We start from the raw sequence: 23,073 nt of genomic DNA, 5'->3' as shown, positions 1-23,073 counted from the left end.
GAAACTCACTGGCACCCGGTTCCTGTGTTCACTTGAAACTCACTGGGTTGTTTCCAGTACTCCCTTGAAACAAACCAAGTTTGCTGGAAAATTTTAGATAACTATGTAACATCTCAACAAAAAAATGTATTGGAAGTTTGTTGAAATAGTATTTGGAATAATATCCAATCGTCCAGAAGAAATTTGGATGTGAAGATTATCTGCACTTTTATTGACTGGCAGACAAACACAAGGTTTATTCTTTCTCTTACTCCATATATTCATAAACCTCAGGTAAATCAAGAATTTCTCTTTACTGCCTACCCAGTTGTTCAGAATAGCCATGGACATGCCAAAATTGGTGATTTCACAAAGCAGTGAAACATTGTTTCATCCACCATTTGGGGTTTACATTTGTCTAAACTTTATACACTAGGTGAAAGGTATTTGTAAATCTATAGAAGACCACAAAATCTGTGCTTTGTTTTAAAAAAAGGTGAGGAACCACAGAATTATTCTTTCAGATAAGAAAAATATAATTCTGCTGACTGATCCTGCAATATATTAGAAATGCTGTGCTTTGACAGCATAGATACACAATTCAATAATTCTATGGGTGGTGAAAAGTAATCTGTTTAGATTTTCTCATAAATGTCAAGATTCATTGAATTAGCTGAGGCTGATGTCATCTTTGGATTATATAGTTTGTCTACGTTATTTGAAACAAATAAAGACAACAATGTTCTTGCTTCTCACCTTTATTCAAGTATTTCACAGCAGTTGGCTTACAAATTACAGTAAAAGTGTTCCAAATTCCAAAAGTTCAAAATCAAAACATTTAAATAACTTATTATCATACGAATATGAAATGGAAAGTCATTTTAATACAATGCTCAATAACTATAGAATTCAATATATAGCATAGTTAATGTTGCAAAGCTAAGCATTTCAAACAAAAATAGACACACCTTTATAGGAAACCAAAACAAGACACCAAAGACTAAGAAAGTAAATGTACAAATACAACTGCCAATGCTGCTTTTCAAAAGAATTCAAGCTTATATTATGATGAATCCCATGTTCATCTACATGACCTGGCATTCTCATATTCAGTGGAGATGGGATTATGAAACATGAAATAAAGCAAACGTGCATGACGAAAAATATATTCTAATGAAAGGAATCTAAATAAAACAATGCCAAAGGGGAGTGGGGAGATCGAAAAAGGTTAATAAATTTGGTAACTTGTAAAAACTTTTCTGGATTTTATTAAAAGCTACCAATGCTGCTACTGGCACAGGACGTTAAATTGCAAATGGAATAGTGAACAAACAAATTCATTTCAAAAACAGTAAGGACGCAGCAGTTCCTGAGACCTATTCAACCCTTTTTATCAGAAACTTGCTACAAAATTCAGCTATGTTTCTCAACAAATGTACAGTTTGTAATAATTTCCCAAATCTGCTCCATAAAAAATTGCTGCAAGTTTAGTGTAATTTAGATTGTAAAATACCCTCTTGCGATTATACTTTTTCAATAAATAGGAAAGGAAAACATCACTGTGAAAACATATGTTAATGAAATTTATGCAAGCTCCTATGTCTTATTAAATTTCTACAAACTTTTATTTCTCTACATTTTAGATAGATAGTCCCAAGCAGTCATTTTATTGAAATTTATTCAAGTTGGGAGTCGAAGGCTCAGATGGGAATTTTGAAGAGCACTTTGGATTACTGCAGTTTCTTGAAGCAAAAATTTGCAAATTGAGTGAGGATTGCAAAATATCTTATAATCAAGTACCTTAGCTTTAGAAAGTAAACTGTAGCACACACACACTTATTACAGTATTCAGTAAACACTGATGGTAACTGGTAAACTGTGTGACTGAAAAAGCTGAGGTAGCTCAACAATATAGCTGCAGTAGTCCAAGATTACTGTTTATTTGTAAAAATTATCATGTTTTGCATATTTTATTGAATGCACCTTAAATTTTGAAGAGGCTGTAGTGGATGTGGGTTTTTGTAACTCTGGACCTGCAAATATGTGTAAAATTCTGTCACATTCTGTGAAAGAAAAGGAAACAAAATGCCAGCTTCAATTCAGGAATAAAGACAACACTATTACAGCGGTCAGTGGCATTAAAATTCTGAAAATTGCATCCAGTTACTCCAGCTATTATATCATGACGCAAGCTTAAGGGCTTAATCCACTACAAAATGAATATTCAAAATTCCAAAATCCATCAATAAAAAAGCAAGTCTTAAGCTAAATGTTGTCAAAAAATCAATACAATATTTGAATCACTCCATCCAGTTTCTTAAATTAAGAAGTTCTGTTTCATTGCATTCACTGATGGCAAATTAACGTTGGGAGAAAGATAATATGAACCACTTTTATATTTTATAGCACCAGACTGTGCAACAGTGATGGCAAGTGGTTTTACTCTGTAATCTTAATGAAGTCCAGTTTGGTTCTGTAGGCTAGTCTGTTCCAGGTACCTGAGACAATAGCACCAATTCACAAAAAAAAGATTAAGACCAAGGCTCTGAATGTTGCTGAATGGCTCAGAAGACTGCTTCCTTGAAAGCAGTTTATGTGATGAACCTGTTCCTCTTCAAAGGTTCACAGGAATGTATGAAAGGTCTTTAATAGATTCTCCATTTCCTAAATCAATCAAAAAAAAATTATCAGTACACAATTTTTGAACTCCGCAACAGCTAAGCCAGGACACTGCTTGATCAGGCAAAGAAACCTACAGTAAAGTAAATAGTGAAGTCAGTCACAAATTAAAAAAGAAACAATCATTCTTTCCAATAAAGAAAAACAAACTTAATAGATGATGATAGAGAAATTCATTTTTAAAGTACATTAAAGTATTAACAATGAGATGCACTTTCTTTTTCTTATACCAAAATTCACATGGAATTATTGCACTTTAAATTAAACTCTGCCTTGCCCTTCCCCTGTATTTCTACAATTCTTCAATCTCATTGGATAAAGTGATACCCTGCAGGTTTCTTTATTCACTCACATTCGTTGAAGCCCCGTTTCCATTGGTGCATTATCATCAGCAAGTACTCTCTGCAACTTATTGCACAAATAATATTTGGACTAAAAGATGTAGAAGCAATAAAACCAGAAAATGTTGGAAATATTCAGCACATCAGGCAAGATTTTGTGCAGAGATTAAGAACATTTCAACAAAGTAGCCAATCTGAAAAATAAGTCTATTACTCTCCAAAGACATGGCCTGAACCGCAAAGTATTTCCAATGTTTTCCATTTCAGATTTCCAGCAGTCAGCACAGAAGTGAATCTAAAATTCCATTAGAAGCCCTGCTGCGCCATCTGAAGCTCACAATGTCAGATGTTTGACCTCATCCTCACAGTATATTAAAGTCTACACCAGGTGTAAAGTGTACATGAAGGTGGGGCTTGTGTGACATATTTTCCCTGAGGAATTGGCAAAGGGAAAATGCCTTTCATCCAAAAAATATAATTGACCCTGGAATTTGTATGAACTTGATTTCTGAAACCGGCAAAAGTCTTTTTATGTGTGAAGGCTTTATCTTCTCACGATAATAACAATGATTTTTCTTGCTCATATTTTTTAATTCCTTGCCAAAGCTATTGGGGCCAAGTGCTGGCAGGCCTTTCACAGATTTGTTCAGGTCCATATAGCAACAATTAGATCCAGAGCCACTGAAACAATCTGAGTTGAGTTGTAGAATTGGCTAAACAAAGGAAAACTACAATAAATTGGGTTATTTTACCCTAAGGAACTCAATTATATAGTGCTGAATCAACATTTTGAAATAGAGCCAGACCTGACAATTGAACAAGGTTCTTCATTTTCTGGGAAACAGTTATTAATGCTACCTTTTCAAACAGTATTCAAATTTCAAACCAGAAACATTACCCTTTTTGTGTGTGAACTGAATCAGAGGTCCAGTTCAACGTCATACTGTAAGGAAAGTGAACGATCATACAGGCAATATTTTAAACACAATATCTTCGAAAAAAGTTTGTCTGGGATGCGACTTATACATAGCTCTAGCTAATAGCAAAGCAAATGCTTTCATATTTTACTCTAAAAATGCAAGAGGAGAGATGATACAAAACTTACATATCCTGTACAAGCCAATGAATACCATTGAACTAACTGAGTCAGGTTGCTGGTGGCACTACATAGGATTAAAATATTCATTGGAAGGGTGGGAGATATCAGCATTTATGATATTTTATAGGAAAAATACTAAACTTTGTATGAAAATTCTATGAAATGTTTTGTTGAAAACTTGATTACCTACCTCTTTAATGAAGTCAGCTGAGTCCCTGGCATGTGTGAAAACCCATGTTTAAGAAATGATATTAAAAATTCTGAATTAGATGATCTATATTCTCAAGACCAATAATAGGGAGAGTCATTTTGAAGGAGCCTCCTCCCGGAGCTTAAAGAGGGGCAAAATAAGCCGCTGTTCTGCTTTTTCATGTAAGATTCCATTATCTGTTGCTGCCTGATTATCACAACTGATTGCTTCTTCCGGGTTTCATGGAATCTGGAGTGAAAAACTGTCTCTTGTTCCATCAAACTCCAGAATGATGAAACCAGAGAACTGTGGACCAGCCCTTTTTAATTAATAGATTAATGGGCCAAAATTCCACTACCTGGCATTACATCAATTTGATTCAAAAGAACTCCCTTTCAATAGTTGATTCTCAGATTTAGTCCAATCTGCACTTTAAAATGAACAGGCTTTCTATCAAACTTGGGAAACATAAACGTTTGTGGGACAATGCCTCAATTCAAACTAATTAAACAATCAAATAATCTTAAATTTTCCACTAGTGCCTAATTTCAACTGAGGAACTCATGTTGCAAAGGGAAAGGGGTATGTTATTCAATAATCCTCGAAGGTGCTATACTCAAAAACAAACTTACTTGATAACTTAAGTCTTTGTTATGAACTAATCAAACAATCAAATATTAACAGCCTGTGCTTCTCACATTTCTATTATATTCCTCATGTTACACAAAACAACATGATCAAGATGACCACCGACTTCTGTTATAAATGTACCTTCTTTCTGTCTGGAAAGTGATCTTGATTACAGGATGGGATAGTTCCAATGTTGAATTTTATGGTTAACTTGTATCTGTTGTATTATTGCAATGATTTTTCATGAATTGTAATTTAGACCGAATCCAAGATAAGGATTTGCATCAATATTGTTCTTATCTTACAAGAATTCAAAGAAGGCCATGCGGTTCAGCTTCCGCAGATTAATTTAATTGGTCCCAATGCCCCTTTCCTTGTTTCTATCTACCCCGGTAATTTATTTGCTCTCACACAAGCCCATCAATTTCTCTTTGATTATTTTTGCCAATAACCTGTGGTAAAGAGTAATTTACCACAGTCAATTAATTCACCAGCCTTTGGGACAAGGGAAATAAAATGGAGCAACCAGAGGAAAATCAATAGGAAAAAATACACAAACTCTTCATCATCTGAGGTAGGATCAAATTCAGATCCCTGGAGTTGCCAATTTACAGTCTTAGATGTTATCACTTGCAAAATTGAACGTTTTCTTCCATCACAATGACCAAATACTTTATAACTTCTCTCCAACCTGAAAGGGTCACACTTATGTCAAAATTGTTTCTAGTTTTTAACAACTTAGTCTCATCCTTTGCATGTGATCCCGACAAAACCAGATGTGGAGCCCTCAAAAGCACTCCCTAAAATTTATAAAACATAAGAGTTATCCAACCCATTACTCTTGAATGTTTGCTTTCCTTAATCAGCTAAATTATTCTAAAAATTGTTTACCTCTATATGTCAATATTAAGCATTATAAGAAAATGAGTATTAACAGAATATTTATAAACTTAATTATCACATGGAAAGTAATCAACCAAGTCTTTAAGAAATTGTAATAGATATTTTCTGATAGGCAATGGAACAATTTTTGCTGTGCACGATTTAATATTCCTAATTTTTCCATTAAAGTTATGGTACTTATTTTCGATGTTAATTAACATTGTGAATAATGGCTAATAGGCCATCTTCAAATACTACATTACAACATAATGACAATAATATTCTTTAATGACTCACTGAATTGAATTTTATTCATAAGTGTGCCCAGAAACACAACCAGAAAAGAAAATTTATCTCATAAACATGATACTTTTGAAATGCAATGGCCAGTTTCCCTCTAATGAGCTCCTGCCTAAATTATTCCCCTAAATTATTCCCAATTAAAAAAATAACAGTTCAACTAAATACACATACTGTTGTATTTGAAATAAAAGTATCAAAGATTTGACGGTTAGAGACATTTTTTACATTAAAGAAAATACTTTCTTTTAAAAAAAGTATAAATCATTTACATGGAGATTTAATGTCAAAATGTAATTAGGTTTATTAGGTTTGAAACATAAAGAAACATAAAGGGCATCAGAGATGTCCTCATTCTTCAGGAAACGGGGCTTCCCCTCTTCCATTATAGATGAGGCTCTCACTAGGGCCTCTTCTACATCCCGCAGCTCCGCTCTTGCTCCCCCTCCCCCCATTAGTAACAAGGACAGAATCCCCCTCGTTCTCACCTTCCACCCCATCAGCCAGCGTATCCAACAAATCATCCTCCAACATTTCTGTCACCTACAACGGGACCCCACCACTGGCCACATCTTCCCATCCCCTCCCCTTTCTGCGTTCCGCAGAGACCGTTCCCTCCGTAACTCCCTGGTCCACTCGTCCCTTCCTACCCAAACCACCCCATCCCCGGGCACTTTCCCCTGCAACCACAGGAGATGCAACACCTGTCCCATTACCTCCCCCCTCAACTCCATCCAAGGACCCAAACAGTCTTTCCAGGTGAGACAGAGGTTCACCTGCACCTCCTCCAACCTCATCTATTGTATCCACTGCTCTAGATGTCAACTTCTTTACATCGGCAAAACCAAACGCAGTCTCACCGATCGTTTCGCTCAACACCTTCGCTCAGTCCGCCTTAACCAACCTGATCTTCCGGTGGTTGAGCACTTCAACTCTTTCTCCCCCCCCCCCCCCCCCCACTCCCAGTCTGACCTTTCTGTCATGGGCCTCCTCCAGTGCCATAGTGAGGCCCACTGGAAATTGGAGGAACAGCACCTCATATTTCGCTTGGGCAGCTTGCAGCACAGCGGTATGAACATTGACTTCTCCAACTTTAGATAATTCCTCTGCCCCTCTTCCCCTCCCCAGTTCCCCCTCTAACTTCCTGTCTCCACCTATATCCTTCCTTTGTCCCACCCCCGACATCAATCTTAAGAAGGTTCTCGACCCGAAACGTCACCCATTTCTTCTCTCCTGAGATGCTGCCTGACCTGCTGAGTTACTCCAGCATTTTGTGAAATAAAGAAATATTAGGTAATTATTAATCTTAAAATATATTTAAACACTGGATATTGGAAACACTATGCATGCCAGGCAGCATTTGTGAAATGATGTTGAATCGTCGAGAAAAAAACGTTGTGCTTTTTTCAGATTCTGCCTCAGCAGCTGAATAAAACCAGCATTGTTTTTATTACAAGATAAAGGGCTACTGGTGGCTTAAATGTGAATTATTGCTCACTGAGTAAACATGAAATTGTGTTTTAAGTCAACGCTTACCTCAAGTAAACGAGTTTTGTCATACTCCTTGCGATGATGATAGATGCATTGACTAAGCAAAGAATAAAGCTTTTCAAGTTGATCAACCATGAAGTTATTGCTCATCTTAGTGGCCAACTGGAGAATATGCTGCAAAAGATGGAAATTATTTTAGTTTAGTTTAGTGATACAGCCCTGGCCCACAGAGTCCTCGCCAACCATCGATCACCCGTTCGCACTAGTTCTATGTTATTCCATTTGTGCATCTGCTCCCTAAATACTAGGTGCAATATACAGAGATCAATTCACCTACAAACCCACAGGTCTTTGGGATGTGGGAGGAAACCAGAGCATCCATGGGAAATGCATGCAGTCACAGGGAGAATGGCAAACTCCATACACACAGCATCTGAGGTCAGAATCAAAGCTGAGTCTCTGGCGCTTTGAGGGAGCAGCTACCAGCCACTCTGAGCCGCATTGTTAAGCTATCTGGCTTTCCTGCAAACCACCAATGACATTGCCATTCCTTAACATAGCATACCCAAGCCCATCGCTTCAAATCCAACAGAAAATCAGGAAAGGCTTATCCTGAAATAAATTATTTACCCATTTAACTTGCATCTCAGCTGAAACTAATATGCAGACTGGAAGGAGCAAACAAAAATTATAAACCCCTTCTTATTTACACATACCTTTACACATTTATACATATCAAATATATAAATATACATGTATATATGATATGCATAAATATAAAGCTGGGTGTAAATACACACCAAGAAATATCGTTGATGAGTATCATTTCAATGTCTATAGGTATCGATGCAAGGGCAGCCCATAATAATAGGAAACATTAATTAATATCCTTCTTTGGATTTATTTTAACATTAAGCCCTTTAATTATTTTTGCAAAGACAGCAAACTAAAAGGGCTATCATCTGTGACTTTTAGATTTGCAGCATCTGCACGATTTTGCTTTTGAAACGTTCAGGTGTCCATCTGCCCTTTACCTTCAATCGTGCTTGATCCACAATCACTGGAGGGATGGGTTCAGGAACGTCCTGCTCCACGTGGACAATGGTCTTCTGTTCCCCTTGTTCTGGATGACTGGGTTCCATTCTGCCCAAAACTAAAGGAGGTTTTCAGTAAAATTATTTCATTCACAATAACCAGAGATAAACTAGCATATAATTCTGTACCTTAATTTTCACGACACATTTTAAAATTCGTCACTCTTTTTACAAAGAGGCCATAATATGTACATTCTTATATTCTGGAATGTATTTTTACACAACTCACTTGGCCTATTTGTCATTTGCGAAAGATGGTCACAACCAACCAACCAACCAAAGCATTTTAATAAATTTTCAAAACCATTATATGTGTAATGAGTAATAAAAGATTTATATTTCCATAGCATTATTCATTAACTCAGTATATTGGCAAGCACCTTACGACCAAAGATGTTCTAGCATAACTTAGCTGCTGTACATTAAGTGGCATAATTTCTCAAGAGTCTCAAGAAACAAAGGCATTGTAATTTCATAAATGATCTGTTTGGCTTGCTATTTTTCTCGCAGGAATTAACATGCCATGTAGGCATATATTTCTACCTTTTTAACGTAACTTTTTTTCTATTGTGGCAGAATTTGCTGGGAAAATAACAAGCTCACTATTATTATTGCACTATAAAAAAAAATCTAGGTAGAAATATTGCACAAAATATGCATCAATATGACCTGCTGAACAAATGGGACTAGCCTCATTAACGACAGTTTAACAATAACTGTCTTCAAACACAACAGTGCCTGTGTGAACTACATTAACAAATTGCTTTTACTGTTCAAAATTTGGCTGACAATGTCCACATCCAACCTGTAAAATAATGAAGATGCAACTCATTATCTCTGAATCAAAGGACCAATCCACTTCTCCGAAGACCTAAAACACCAAGAGTCTTTTGACTCCTGATTGCAACATTCACAAACTAAATGGGTTCCTGGTCTATAATCAGGTTTGTAAGGAGAAGTCTCTGACCATTGAACTGTTGTAGCTAATTATCCCAACCAGATTGTGGTTTATTTTATGAATCATAATCAAAGAGCATCCCATACTCAGGTTGATGAACTTGCCATTCAAAATGGCATGCAAACTGAGTTGAATACTTTAACTAGATATCACAAGAGGAATCAATGAGGTGGTTCTTCCAAAATTCTACCAGCTGTTATTCCTGTAACTACTGGCATTTAGAGACTTACTTGTAAGGTTAGCTGGTGCCTACCTAAGCCCATTTAATTATGTTCTAATTTGACAACCATCAATTTTGCAGCAACTCCATTGGAATACTGAGCACTCCATCGATCTCAGTGTCCCAGTGCAATCTTATCATATCATATCATATATATACAGCCGGAAACAGGCCTTTTCGGCCCTCCAAGTCCGTGCCGCCCAGCGATCCCCGTACATTAACACTATCCTACACCCACTAGGGACAATTTTTACATTTACCCAGCCAATTAACCTACATACCTGTACGTCTTTGGAGTGTGGGAGGAAACCGAAGATCTCGGAGAAAACCTTGCAGGTCACGGGGAGAACGTACAAACTCCTTACAGTGCAGCACCCGTAGTCAGGATCGAACCTGAGTCTCCGGCGCTGCATTCGCTGTAAAGCAGCAACTCTACCGCTGCGCTACCGTGCCGCCCTTCTCACTGCTTCAACTGCCATTCCTACAATCCAGGCAGCGCTGAAAAAGTTAGCCTCAGCATCTATTTATCTACATTTTGAACAGGCACAAGTTAATTTTTATGCAAACCAGCCACCTACTTTGACCACCATCGCCCACCCTCGCCTCGTGTCCATTGCAGACATAGCCAGAGAGAATCAGGTACATATTATATGGCTCCAAGGCTACAATAAGAGTTCTGATATTTTGCTGGTCAAATGAAAATTTTCCCCAGTGTGATCCAATTGTAGCAGTAGCACAATATGCCAGAAATTACAAATTACGTTCTCCGGGCGAGATTAACAAAGTAATAATTCAGATCATCACTGTGGCCATAACAAACATATGCCCCGAGGAGAACTAATCAGGTGAAATGACAGTTCTGATTAAATAGTTTGGTATGCCCAAAATAATCTATCAAGAATTGGTCTGTCAGCATTTGTATTTCTTAAGATCAGAGGAGTTTCCCATTTTTTATTCTTACTAAAAAGGAGAAATCTGTCAATGCATGTCTTGCATCTTAAGTACAGTAGATTGACCTGTGCATGTTTTCAGTAAGGAAAGAAGTTTTCATTTTAATCCAAAGCAAGGGTGGATTGATTCAGAGATAACAAATACACTGCTAATTTAGCATTAAAGAACAGGGCAGTTACAAAGATCATAAGTGCACAAAATAGGAAATGCTTTGTATATTGAACAGTTAAGTTAAAACAAATTGCTAAGTGCTTAGAAGTAACTTGATCCTCAACTCATTTTACAGAACAAATCACAAACAAAACAAAACGGCAAATTTTAAAACTGGTTATAGTAATAGCTCTAATAATAACGCTCTCAGTACTGTATCATGAAACTTTACAATGATTAGATTAATTTAATTATTTGAGCTAATATCAATTTTTATTTTTTTCAATGTTGAAGCAGTCAAATTTTGAATTTCTCAGACATAGACATTCAGTACCGATAAATGGAACTTTTTTCCCCCCTATTTCTCCTCTTAGCATTCTCTGATCATGAACATTGTGTTTAATTCATAATTTAAAGTTCCTTTATTCCTATCCAAGGTTGCACAAATGTTCTCAAATTTGCTTTTGTTCCGACCTTAAAAAACCCTCGTACCAAGTGACTTTTCCAGTTATAACAAATAAAGCAAATATTTAGTGACACCCACTCATTATGAAGCACTGTTGTAATGAATAGTTAACTTTCTAGATTGTCGGTTTAAATTTCGATCACAGTAAAGAAATTGTTCTAAGTCAGGTTGCCATCCATTATCCCTTTTTTTTAAAAAATTAATCACTTTATGTTAACGGTATAATGTGTTGACAGCTTTATACTAACTTAATCTCAAGTAGAAAATATATAGATTTATTTTACCAACGACAATTGTAAAAGTGGACTTACAAAATGATATATTACAGTAATTTTATTCCAATGTGCACTACATAAAAAGTACCTACAAGTAAATAAATAAAATTACCATCTTTTTCAGGTCCAAGTGCTTTGAGATCAACATCTTCACTCTGAGAACACTTTGTTGCAATGGCTGCCTGTGTTGCACCAATGACAGTTTGTGCGCCATCTCCAACCAGTTGTTTTTTGTCTTTATCCCCTACTGATAACTTTGAGTTTGGCACAAGCTGGGTCATTAACTCCTTGGTAGGTTCAAGCTCCTTTCCAGGTTCATGTTTTGCATCAGACAAATCAGTACCAGTTGCACAATTACTAGCTGTGCATGTCCTGTGGACCAAACATTCTTGAGCAGGTTCACTTTCAGCACTTGCCATAGATTCATCACTCCATGCGCACTCAGTTGGTACTGACCCCTTACCATGAGTGCATGCATCATTAGGTACACACTGTTCTCCTGGGGCAGCGTTTGCTTTCCTTACAGAAAACACATTATTCCCATCTAGCTGATTGCTTGCGGACTCATCTTTTATCGTGGATTTAAGATTACCAATCCTTTTTCCCACTGTACCATTTTCCAGTTTACTTCCCACCCGGCCAACATCCGTGATGTCACATGATGATTCATCATTGGTCAAAGAAAGATCTCCGTTCTCATGATAATCTGTACTAACTTCCAGTTCTCCATTCTCTGCTAGCTCACTTTCGTCACCTTGGTCACCATCACGTTCACCATTTTTAACATCGTCATCTTCTTTCTTGAGGTGGCTCACTTTTTTTGGCTTTCTAATAATACCGCGACCCCACTTTGAACGACGACGTGGTTTCCTTTTAATGTGAACTGTAGAGTAACATTACACAATAATTAACATTGTTTAATGACAAACTAAACTGCAACTATACATTTGATATGTTTTTTTCCCCAGAAATCCAGCACAATTTACAACTGACTATAGGGTTTCTTCAGGATTATTTTATCACAATTGTAATGAATTAATTTCAACTAAACAACAACAAATTTTACTCCTAACTTAAATCATAGCCTTAAACATTATTCTGAGCTAAAAAATTCTGATCGTTCAGCCTCAATGTATATTTGCAAGGTGACCATTTAGATCTTTTGATTTCCTAAGCACTTCTCAAGATTTACCGAGAAATAATAGAAGACCGGTAATATTAAGATGGAGATACAAGGAACTGCAGATGCTGGAATTTTGAGTAAAGCACAAACAATACAATACAATACAATATATCTTTATTGTCATTGTACAGGGGTACAACGAGATTGGGAATGCGCCTCCCATACGATGCAATAATTGAGTTAATTTAAACAACAGCAACCCAACGAAAGGAGTAACTCAGCAGGTCAGGCAGTATCTCTGGAGGACATGGATAGGTGATGTTTTAGGTTAGGGTCCATTTTCAATACTGAGATAACGGCCTCGGGAGCAAAAGTATCTAATCCTACTTCATGAGAAGTCCTTTGTTACTATGCATTGCGTACAATTCCAAAACACAAATTAAACTGCTGTATAATTGCAATATAACGGTATACATTGCTATAATGGTAGCTCTTGAAATTATGTTCTCCAAAGTTTAAATGAGAAGTGCAGGGCACGTTTTTTAAAAAATCAGAGTGTGGTGGGTGTCTGGATTACACGGCTAGCGATGGTGGTGGAAGTATATAGAATAGTAGCATTTCAGAAGTTTTTAGATAGAATATGCAAGAAATGGAGGGATAGGGATCACATGTAGGCAGAGGATATTAGATTAACTTGGCATGGTGTTTGGCACGGACATCCTGAAGGGCCTGTCCCTGTGCTATACTTCTCCATGTTTCATTTTAAGTTTTAACTTGAACCAAAAGCTTTACTGTACTCTCATCTTCTTTCCCATCCAAGCTCTTGAAAGAAGAAAATATTTCATACAATCAATGATTGTATAATCTGGTTTAAAAATTATTTTCCAGTTATGAAGATTTCTAAATGTAAATAAACTTAACTCTCCATGAATATATTTGGACCTGTTGTCACTATAATGATCACTAACAAATCATTAGTACTTCGGTTTGCATTTTTTTAATTACATTTGACACATGGTCAGCATGGACAGGGTTGGCTGAAGGGCCAGATTCCATGCTGATTATATGACCTGCAATATCTGAAGGCAGTATTGCAACAGCTCCGACCAATTTTAAAATTGAAGTGGCTTGTGCCAGTTACAGAATTGCTCATTTCTAGTGGCACAGATAATCCACTATATAGTACAATACTTCCTTTTACTCTTTTTACAAAAAGTTCCTTGAATACAAAGACATTACAAGCTCTGTCCACTTGGTGGTAGTGTGGAATGGATTATGTTCTAGCAATCTTTGAACAATTCATGGCTGGATCATGCTGAACTGCGGCATGCCGAGTTCATTCTACTTCAGCCTGCATCCTGCAAGTCTAAGCATTTTGCATCATGACCGGCTGGAGGTGGAAACTACTGATCATGGGGCACGGGCACCACAATATCTCGGTGCTCAATGAAAGGCATGATCAGTGGAGTATCTTCCCAACCAATGAGGGATTGGTCTAGGGATAGAAATAGAAGCAGAATAACTAAGGAGTCAAATTCAAGTTATGTTCAGTATAGAAATGGAAAAGGGAATATAAAGATTGTGTGTAGAGAGGTATTAAAATGACAAAGAAAATAAGCAGGAAAAAAATAAAATGACTTCAGTCTTTTGAATCAAAGGTGTTGACTGGCACTGTATCACAACCATCACTTCATTAAACAGTACATACACAAATACCGGATTTGCCTTCAGTGAGTTTAAGAGTCAATTAACACGCAAATCCAACATGTTGTTTTAAGTCAGGAAGACTAAGAATAATGCATTTTTGAGAAATATACAGAAACGAAAGAACTCTGAAGTTTTATAACCTGCAAATCCCCGGATTTACACATTGATGACAATGTGCAACAAAAATGTTTCCAGCAAGATTTGGCATGATCAACAGGCATCCCTTCGTACCAACGGTACAAAAGGCTGATGGATTAAGCACTGCCAACATAGAAAGCCCAAATCAAATATGTTTGGAAGATTGGAAGGTGCAGCCAGGAAGGCTGCACCTCTGCCCTCTGAACATTTGTCACCTTAATGTACAAAAGACTGATAGTGTTCATGAATGTCATCAGCACCAACTAATAGCAGCCATCTGCTGAAGTAAACCTCTCAGTCAACTGCCTCAACTCAATTTGAATGGGCCAATGCCAGTACTGGTGAGTTATTACTCCACCGGGTGGTGCTGTCAGCGATGGCAGCCTTGCCAACGGTCTGTCTGTCTTTTCGTATTTTTTGTTATGTTTAGTGTGTTTTAAAAAGCTTGTGTTAATGTTCTCTGGTTTGTTTTATGTGGGGGATGGGGATTGGGGTCGGGGAAAACTTTTTTTCAATCTCTTACCTTGTCGGATATGTGATTGTTTTCCGGATCATATCTCCGGTTGCTCTGCGGCCTAATATCATGGAGCCTTGCTCGAGACTGACTTTGAGCCCCGTGGGACCGTCGACTTACCACCGGAACCTGCGATCCCTTGCCTGGGATCGAAGCTTCAACGCGGCCTGCAGATTTCAACATCGAGGAGCTCACAGTCTCGGGTGGAGACCGATGTCGGGAAGTTCCAAAGTCGCAGGAGGTTCAACTAGCCCCGACCCGGGATCTGATCGCCCGGCGTGGGGGAGCTGAGATCCCCCGATGCGAGAGCTTGATCGCCCCGACACGGGGGGGGGGCCTGACCGCCGGCTACAGGAGCCAAGATTATCCCATCAACAGAAGGCTCGAGGCCCCCGACCGTGGGAGAACAAATAATGGAAGAGATTGAACTTTTTTGTCGACTTCCATCACAGTGAGGAATGTGAAGGATTCACTGTGGTGGATGTTTATGTTAAAAGTATGTTAAGTATTTTTAACAAAAAGTATTTTGTGTGTCTTGGTGCTTTTTAGTGGTATGACTGTGTGGCAAATCAAATCCATTTTATGTTGCAGAACATACTTGGCTAATAAAGTATGATTATGGTTATGATTATTATGATTATTTAACTCATCTTGGGCCCTTACTGTCAAATCCTATGATATCCAATAAACATATTTTTTGGAAGACTTACTGCCAGAATGCACATTGAACTGACACAAATGTATATATAAAGACAAAATAAATACCGGGGAATCCAACAGTTCTTATCAATTTGAAAAGATATCTCCAAAAGCACGTGTTAAAGGAAGAAAGAAAGATTGAGGGTCAAATGTTATTTCATTTTCAAATAAGATTATTGCTAAGGTCATCAAGAGGAATGGAATACAAAAACAGAGATGTAGTGCTGAGGCTCTCTAAGGTGCTGGTTAAGCCGCATTTGGAGTACTGTGAGGAAATTTAGGCCCCATATCTGAGGAAGGATATGCTGGCTCTGGAGAGGGTCCGGGATGAGATTTACAAGAATGATTCTAGGAATGAATGGGTTAGCATATGATGAGTGTTTGTCAACACTGGGCCTGTACTCGCTGGAGTTTGGAAGGTTGAAGGGGGACCTCATTGAAACTTACAGAATAATGAAAGGCATACATAGAGTGGATGTGGAAAGATTCATTCACAAAATGCTGGAGTAACTCAGCAGGTCAGGCAGCATCTCGGGAGAGAAGGAATGGGTGACGTTTCGGGTCGAGACCCTTCTTCAGTGTGGAAAGGATGTTTCCACTCGTGGGAGACTCTAGGACCAGAGGTCATAGCCTCAGAATTAAAGGGTGCTCTTTTCAAAAGTAGGTGAGGAGAAACTTCTTTAGTCAGAGGGTAGTTATTCTGTGGAACTCATTGCCACAGGGGGTTGTGGAAGCCAAGTCAGTGGATATTTTTAAGGCAAAGATAGACAAATTGTTGATTAGAACAGGTGTCAAGGGTTATGGGGAGAAGGCAGGAAAATGGGATTAGGAGGCAGAGATCAGCCATGATTGAATGGCGGAGTAGACTCGATGAGCCGAATGGCTGAATTCTACTCCTATAACTTGTGAACGTGACATGCAGGGTTGAAATTAGAGTGAGAACATATGTGGCTGTGAGTTATTCCTGTGGCAGTAGAGGGGCAATTTTACTTTGATTCTTTTGGATATCAAAGATCTATTAAGTTGGCCAGTGTGGCATGAAAAGCAAAACCTACCTTTAATGCAATACTTTTCAGTAAAATAGTTTATCTCAGCGTTGGAGATGCAGCTAAGAGGCTCACCAATGTGTTAATTATGGTTTTCGCTCCCTATCCCATTTAAGAAAGTCTACAAGGAATTTTGGTGAGATGTCCAAAGTAACTTCTCTCCATCAGTGACCAACTAAAAAGGAGTATATCAGATGCCATTTTTTTCCTGAATCTTCAAACATTCCTTTCCACCCACAGATGCTGCTCAACCCAGTTTCTCCAGCAGATTATTTGCTGCTCCAGATTCTACAGTCTTGTGTTTCCAGGAGTAAAGCAGTCGTAACTACAGAATCAGAGCAAGTCAAATGCAAACTGTTCATTCACTCATATTTGAGGTGTTTTGAAATATGAAGAGATTTTCTGACACCATTTTTCAAGAATTTAACATTATCAACTAATTATTAACTTAATCTAGAAACTCTGTCCCCTAAAAATGAGCAAATGCTGGACTAATCCATCCAAATGAGAAAATGGTTCTAAAATTGTTTTGACATTCTGACAGTAGTTCAAAAATGAATTACAACAATTTGATATATTAAAAAATATAAATATTTTGCATGTGATCTATTTACTAACGGATGCTCGGTATTAGAACTTACTTGCATGCCTGCATTCTCCATTTGTAGTGCTCGCTTCTAAATTCCGAGATGAATCTTGAGCTACATCTCTCTTTGCTTCTGAACTGTGATTTGTTTGATTTGTTGCTGTTGCCACATCTGCGCACAATAAATAAGGATAATTTACAATTTGCTACGCAGGATCATCTCCAAACGACAAGAAATTATCTTTGGTCACCAGCATCTTTTTTCAATTAATATTGATTTATCCAGCAAAAATGATTAAAATAGATTTTAAGTTCCCCAAATATTAAATGAACAATAGCTGTTTCAAGATAAAAGCTAACCAGGTATATTCCTAAGCATAGGATTGTTTCTTTACAGACAGTGTTGACTAATCAACCCATTTAGTCGAAGAAATACAGGCATAGTAAATTAAATTCAAACTTGGAAGCAACAAGTGATTATGTTATCAATCAAATCTGAGACCAACAGGAAGGTAAGCAAAAAGTACAACGCTTGAAAATACAGACACCCATGAGCATAAAATCAATTTTATGACTGTACAATAAGGAGAAATAGTAAATGTTCAGTGAAAAAATCAAATTGAAAATGCTGCAGGTGTAATTCATGGTGAAAAATTAAAAGTTGAAAAGAAATAAACGTTCTATATTATTTAACAGGACACAGAAAAAGCAACACCACTGCAAAAACAAAATCTAAATGCAAATAACTTGTATAGTTGTAATTGGAGGATAACTGAATTGCATTAATAAAGGTCTCACAAAAATTACTGCAATGGACCCAGTGTAAACGATTTCTAAGATAGACACAAAAAGCTGGAGCAACTCAGCAGGACAGGCAGCATTTCTGGAGAGGATGGGTGACATTTCGGCATGAGACCCTTATTCAGACCAATTTCTAGTCTGCTTAAATAATTCTAGATCTGAAATGGGAGTCAAGGAAATAACAACAGTTGAGCAATTTGATACATGGATCTGCAGAACCTGTGATCAAAACATGAATTATTGTTGGGCAAAGCATAGCCAGGAAGTGATTAGAATTAATGGAGCTCAGTGACCATGAGAATATCATCACTTGGAGGTTACCTGCCAAGTCACATACCACCCTAATTTGCAAATCTAAAACCATGCAATAATGCTAACACCAGGTATTAAATTTGCAATCAGCTCAAGATAAGGGTAATAGCAATCATCTCAAAATCCTGCTGGGGGGGCAATTAGAAAATCCAATGGGGAAAATCCAGAGCAACACCCCAGGCAAAAGAAACAGAATGACAGTCCTTCATCAGAACTGATAAAAAACTGTTAAATAATCAGCTCTGATGAAAAGTTGAAGACATGAAATAAGAGTGGTTTCTTATTCATTGCTATTTTATGATGTGCTTTTGGAACTCTTCTGTAATAAGTTAGAAAGAACATTGAACATCCTAGTTCATAATAAAATTTATAATGGCAGATGAGAAATGTCACAGAACTGATGATTTAATAAACCAATGCACTGGATGAACTTTATCCATTCTCCTACACCAGCATAAGTTTATAGTATGATGCAAGTTTCATTTGAGGCCCTTCAACAAATACAATAAAATGTTAAAGGAGTTGTTCTTGCTATTGTAAACCTATGCACATGTGCACTGGTCAAAGTAGATTTTTTTTAACTGTTCCTTATATAGCAGCTATTGTCAAGCTTGAAAGGGTTCAGAAAGATTTACAAAAATGTTGCCAGGACTAGAGGGTGTGAGCTACAGGGAGAGGTTGAATAGGCTGGGTCTCTATTCCATGGAGCGCAGGTGGATGAGGGGAGATCTTATAGAGGTATACAAAATCATGAGAGGAATAGATCAGGTAGATGCACAGGGTCTTTTGCCCAGAGTAGGGGAATTGAGGACCAGAGGACATAGTGCATTCAGAAAGTATTCAGACTCCTTCACCTTTTCCATATTTCGCTACATTACAGCCTTATTTTAAAATGGATTAAATTCTTTTTTTTTTTAAATCATCCATCTACACACAATACCCCATAATAAAAAAGCGAAAACAGGTGTATAGAAATTTTTGCAAAGTAATTTAAAAAAACCTGAAATATCACATTTACATAAGTATTCAGATCCTTTGCTATGACACTCAAAATTGAGCTGATGTTCATCCTGTTTCCATTGATTATCCTTGAGATGTTTCTACAACTTGATTGGAGTCCACCAGTGATAAACTAAATTGATTGGACATGATTTGGAAAGGCACACACCTGTCTATATAAGGTCCCACAGTTGACAGTGCACGTCAGAGCAAAAACCAAGCCATGAAGACGAAGGAATTGTCCGTAGGCCTCCGAGACAAGATTGTGTCAAGACACAGATCTGGGGAAGGGTATAAAACAATTTCTGCAGCATTCCATGTCCCAAAGAGCACAGTGGCCTCCGTCATTCTTAAATGAAAGAACTTTGGAATCACCAGGACCCTTCATAGAGCTGGCCACCCGGCCAAACTGAGCAATCGGGGGAGAAGGGCCTTGGTCAAGGAGCTGACAAAGAACCCGATGGTCACACTGACAGAGCTCCAGATTTCATCTGCGAAGATGGGAGAACCTTCCAGAAGGACAACTATATCTGCAGCACTCCACCAATCAGGCCTTTATGGTAGAGTGGCCAGACAGAAGCCACTCCTCAATAAAAGGCACATGACAACCCGCTTGGAGTTTGCCAAAAGGCACCTAAAGGACTCTCAGACCACGAGAAACAAGATTCTCTGGTCTGATGAAACCAAGATTGAACTCTTTGGCCTGAATGCCAAGTGGCACTGCTCATCACCTGGCCAATACCATACCTATGGTGAAGCATGGTGGTGGCAGCATCATGCTGTCGAGATGTTTTTTTAGCGGCATGAACTGGGAGACTAGTTAGGATCGAGGGAAAGATGAACCGTGCAAAGTACAGAGAGATCCTTGATGAAAACCTGCTCCAGAAAGTTCTGGACCTCAGACTGGGGCAGAGGTTCACCTTCCAACAGGACAACGACCCTAAGTACACAACCAAGACAACGCAGGAGTGGCTTTGTGACAAGTCTGTGAATGTCCTTGAGTGGCCCAACCAGAGCCCAGACTTGAACCCGATCGAATATCTCTAGAGGGACCTGAAAATAGCTGTGCATCGATGCTCCCCATCCAACCTGACAGAGATTGAGAGGATCTGCAGAGAAGAATGGGAAAAATTACCCAAATACAGGTGTGCCAAGTTTTAAAAAACGCGCATGCGCAGTTGGGGCTCCGTTGATCTGGTACTTACGTAAGATGGCTTCCGTTCGGGCGCAGAACAAACGTGTCCGCACCTGCGCAGTTGGGTCCCGTTGAGCAGGGTTCGGCCGCCTGTCTCTTGGGGGCGGGAGAGCCAGACCTGGTGCCGGGGGAAGCAGCTGGAGCCTGGGCCTGATCGGGTAACCGCGAGCCTGAGGTGGGCCAAAGGGAACCTCAACCTCAACCTCAGCTCGGCCGCGGGACTTAGCTGCGCAAGGCTCGGTCGCGGGGCCTTCCATCGCCCGCGAGACGTTTCAGCGCCCGGTGCGACTCGACCGCGGGGACTTCCATCCCCTTGCGGGGACTGTGCGGGTCGGTCGGGGACGAGCTGTCTGTCCGTGGGCGTGGGGAAGAGAGTGGAAGTTTTGTTGCCTCCATCACAGTGAGGGGGTGTTTGGAGTCACTGTGATGGACGTTTGTGTTGGGGTTATGTGTCTTGTGTTCTTTTTTGTGTATGACTGCTATGTAGTTTTGTTCGGTACCTTGGTACCGAATGACAAATAAAGCTCTGTTGAACTGTTGTTGTTGAAAGGTGGCAGCAGCAGCGATGAGGCCGGGTGTTGGTGGAGGTGGACGCCAAGGCCTGGAACTGGGCCTGCCCTGGGCTCCCTCCGTCCCCCCTCCTCTCCCCGGCCGGCTCAGCACCTTCCCCACACCGCCCAGAGTCCAGCGGCTCAGCAACAGTGGGAGAGCCGCCACCGTCTACCACTGAACATCCCCGCACCGGGATGGGACAGGACTCTTCCCCCCCACCCCTGCTCCACCAATGGCGGCCACCCGGGCCGGGAGGTAGGTTGCTCTCAGGAGGGAGGGGTGGGGAAGGGAGGGGGTGGAGAGGGGGAGGATGGGAAGGAGGGGGGGAAATGGGGGGGGGAGGAGAGAGTGGGGGAGGAGGGGGTGCTGCACCAATGCAGGAGGCAACCCAAGGGGGAAGGGGGGAGAGCGGAGAGGGAGAGGAGGGGAGGGAGAGGAAGGGGGGAGGGAAAGGAAGGGGGGAGGGAGAGGACGGGGGGAGGGAGGGGAGGGGGGAGTGGGGGAGGAGCGGGTGCTGCACCAATGCAGGAGTAGTTTGGGCCCAACGGGTCCACTTGGTCTAGTTAAAACTAAATTTCAGATGTAATACATTTTTCTTAACCATCCTCCAAATAAGTATAATTGAGAGACAGGTGTTACGTTTCTGAAAATCAAATTATTCATCATTGTTTTTCACTATTTTCTTAACTGTAGGACGTAATGCACATGTAGAAATGATCTATCACGGAAGCATACGTACAGCATCTTATGCCGCATTTTGAGAAGCTACAAACATCTCTGCAAACTTCTTGATTAATCAAGTTCAATAATTCCTTGAAATAATCTTCAGATAATTTATTCTCGAAATGAACCAACCCATTAATAAAAAAATCTAAAAGTAACTTTAAAAATTACAGCATGATAAAATTACAGAACTCACTACAGTGACATGGTTGTTAAATTAGAGGCAGATGTTAAAATTCAACTGTAGCAGAATTCAAATAATTAATTCAATATCAGAATTCCCTTGCCTTCATCAGCATGGTTGATGAAAACTTCCTGCAAATACACATTACCATTTATAACATGGATTTCAATAGCAAAAACAGGATTAATATTATGAAAACGCACGACAGATAGTTTTCTAAGAACACGAGGATATACTTCGAATGAGTTCAAAAGTCCTCCCACTGGTCTCCATCAAATTGTGTGTTGTTGTCATTAGAGGAAATATATGTTGCAGCATTCAAGCAAGATAGCATCATGCAAAAAACAACTGCATCATTCGTTCTGCTTTATTGCAGATACTATTTTTTTCAGCAGCCACTCACTTCGTTTTTTCCTGGATTCCTTGATATCTTCACAGAGTATATTAAACTCAGGATCTAACTCAGCAGCTATCATTGCATGTGCTGTATCTTTGAGTGTGCAGGCTCTATGCCGAATTATGCGATCTATAAAGAAAACACCAAGCAGTTATGTGCACACAAAATAAACCATGAATAAATAATTCTTTATAAATAAGTAGCTGTAGATGCTGGTTTACAAAAAAGATACAAAGCACTGGAGTAATGCAGTAGGTCAGGCAACATTTCTGGAAAACATGGATAGGTGATGTCTTTGGTCGGGATCCTTCTCAGACTGATTACGGTGGGGGAAGGATGAAAGCTGGAAACATTTAGTTAACTACTACCCCCCTCCCCCGCTTTCCTCCCCC

General features: G+C 39.1%; 1 protein-coding gene across 3 annotated transcripts in view; it reads right to left on the bottom strand.

Annotated features, from left to right (window-relative positions):
- Positions 1-731: 731 nt before the first annotated feature.
- atad2b (ATPase family AAA domain containing 2B) overlaps positions 732-23,073 on the bottom strand; it is a 101,393-nt gene continuing 79,051 nt past the window's right edge. For all 3 annotated transcript variants that reach the window (XM_078399300.1, XM_078399302.1, XM_078399301.1), the window contains 6 exons: positions 22,688-22,810; positions 17,574-17,690; positions 11,818-12,588; positions 8,626-8,744; positions 7,637-7,765; positions 732-2,643 (listed from right to left, as the gene is read on the bottom strand). In XM_078399300.1, coding sequence (XP_078255426.1) covers positions 2,602-2,643; positions 7,637-7,765; positions 8,626-8,744; positions 11,818-12,588; positions 17,574-17,690; positions 22,688-22,810 — 1,301 coding nt within the window. In that variant the 3' untranslated portion in view covers positions 732-2,601. The remainder of the gene's footprint in view (positions 2,644-7,636; positions 7,766-8,625; positions 8,745-11,817; positions 12,589-17,573; positions 17,691-22,687; positions 22,811-23,073) is intronic.

Source organism: Rhinoraja longicauda, chromosome 5, assembly GCF_053455715.1.
Source record: "Rhinoraja longicauda isolate Sanriku21f chromosome 5, sRhiLon1.1, whole genome shotgun sequence".
Taxonomy (NCBI): domain Eukaryota; kingdom Metazoa; phylum Chordata; class Chondrichthyes; order Rajiformes; family Arhynchobatidae; genus Rhinoraja; species Rhinoraja longicauda.
This window is presented reverse-complemented; position numbering and strand designations above follow the sequence as displayed.